This window comes from Arachis ipaensis, chromosome B02 (genome assembly GCF_000816755.2).
Source record: "Arachis ipaensis cultivar K30076 chromosome B02, Araip1.1, whole genome shotgun sequence".
Taxonomy (NCBI): domain Eukaryota; kingdom Viridiplantae; phylum Streptophyta; class Magnoliopsida; order Fabales; family Fabaceae; genus Arachis; species Arachis ipaensis.
The window spans coordinates 107,063,930-107,066,046 of NC_029786.2; the positions used below are offsets into that span (position 1 = coordinate 107,063,930).

A 2,117-nucleotide genomic window follows, 5' to 3' on the forward strand; every position below is an offset into this window, starting at 1 on the left:
AAAAGAAAAATAATCTAAGATAGTCCCTAAAATTTTTTGGGAGATATTTTAAACTTTAACCAATTTTAATCACTAAATAAGTTCCTAAACTTTTATAGCATTAGACAAATCAGTCCTTGCATGGTATTGTTCATTTATATAAAGAGGACTTATGTAAAAGTTTTACAAATTATTAAGGGCTGTTGTGTCTTTTATTAAATAATAATAAAATTAATTTATCTAATTTTTTACCAAATTTAACATAAAAATAATGTGTTTAACAAAATAAAAATTAAGAATTGATTTGGTTATTAAAATTTGTTAATATAATGTTAACCATAAGACTTTTTGTGTTAAAAAAAACATAATTAAGGTGAATGCATCTAAATCTTTTCCACTCCCAAAATGAAAAATTAATATTTAATATTATTTTAATTTATCCTTACAAATATATATTTTTTTAATTTACTTAGTAAAATATTTCCCTCTTGAACACCTTCTTCAGATTCAATTAAAATAGCAGTTCATCAAAAATTCAAAATTGAAACCGTAGCAATGGGTATGCTAAAAGGAGGCGGATATGCTAAAAGGAGGCGGAGTACCTTCCTATTCCTTTAGAGAGTACCAAATGCACGTTGTGGTGAATACCGTCATCACTTTCTGTCATGCATAATCTGCTTTACTTTCTTGGTCCTCAAACATCATACATGCTAAAACCTTAAACGAGTAAACAACTACAAATCTATCATAGCCATACATTCTTGATTCAAAAAGAAAAAGAACAAATCACAGTAGATAGATCCCGAAATTGCAAGAGAAATTAACCAGGTGGGCGCTGACCACAACACAACCATTACTTGTACAACTAATTAATACCAAGAAGAAACAGATTCCACAAATAAAAAATAAAAAATCAAGAACCGTTTCCATTTACAAACCCATACAGCATTCTTCCAACTTCGAACGACACGAAAGCATCAATGCAAGCGTATTGAACCTGTTCCGCCGTGAGCCACGCGTTATCCCAGCGGCTTCGACTGATCCTCTTAGGCTTCTCGATCTCCAATCCGAGCACCCTCTCCGCTAGACTCTTCAGGCCCGCTCTTTTCATCTCACTCTCACCCAGCACGTTCTCCGCCAAATCCCTCAGGTCAACGAAATTTTTCACGTTGAGGTTGTAGTCTTCTAAAAGCTTCTCCACATCCTCCTCGACTCCCACGCCGAGGAAAGTGTGTCCCTCGTTAACGAGAAAGTCAACGAGAGACTGCGGAACCGAGGGGGAGTGAAGGATCTGGAAGACGAGGCAGCGGTTGCCGATGCAGAGCTGGAGAGTGGCGACTGGGTTGTTGGAGTTGCGGTGGGCGTTGGGACGCCACTCGATGTCGAGACCGACAAGGACAGTGGTGGTGGTGGTGGAGGAGGAGTGGTGGTTGAGGGTGTCGGAGAGCCAGGTGTCGACAAGGGAGGGAGAAGTGGTGAGGAGAGTGTGGATGGTGTGGGTGTGGAAGATGACATCGTAGAGGTTGTAGTCGTCATAGGGAAGGTTGTGGTCAACGACGCTTATGATGGCGCGTGTTGTCCCACTCACTTGAGTGGGTGCGTCGTGGTTCTCGTGGTGGTTGGGGTCTCCCATTGGGAAGAGTTGTTGGAGCTGTCAGCTATGGCCTATGAAGGATACTCCAATCAAGTTATCGATTTTGTCTTGAGGATATCGTTTTGAATTCAAATCAGATTTGGGAGATTTAGAACAAGTGTGGAGTGTGAACCCTGGAGTGAAATGGTAATTGGTAGGGGCGTTCAAATATAAAAAATTTAAATTAAATCGACTATTCAATTTAATTTAGGGCAAAATNNNCTATTTGAACTAGACAAACTAATAATAATTCGAATTAGTCCTATTTAAATTAGTAGTAATACTTGTAATTTGAATTTATCCAATTCGATACATGTATGAATTCTTAAGGTAGTTTGAATCAGGTGATTCGAATTATATACCACGTGATCAACATTAATTCGACCCTAACTCATTTGAATTAGCTCATATTTTGTTGGACATCGTAATTCAAAACAAGCTGTTTCGATTTACACACGGTTTAAGCTATTAATTTTTAATTTTTTTTAATTTAAAATAATTTTTT

The 2,117-nt window shown here is 37.4% G+C and overlaps 1 protein-coding gene across 1 annotated transcript; it reads right to left on the reverse strand.

Moving 5' to 3' along the window:
* Positions 725–1,743, reverse strand: LOC107626357 (Werner Syndrome-like exonuclease). The gene has a single exon (XM_016329226.2). The coding sequence runs from the start codon at positions 1,610–1,612 to the stop codon at positions 893–895; it is 720 nt and encodes a 239-aa protein (XP_016184712.1). The 5' UTR covers positions 1,613–1,743; the 3' UTR covers positions 725–892.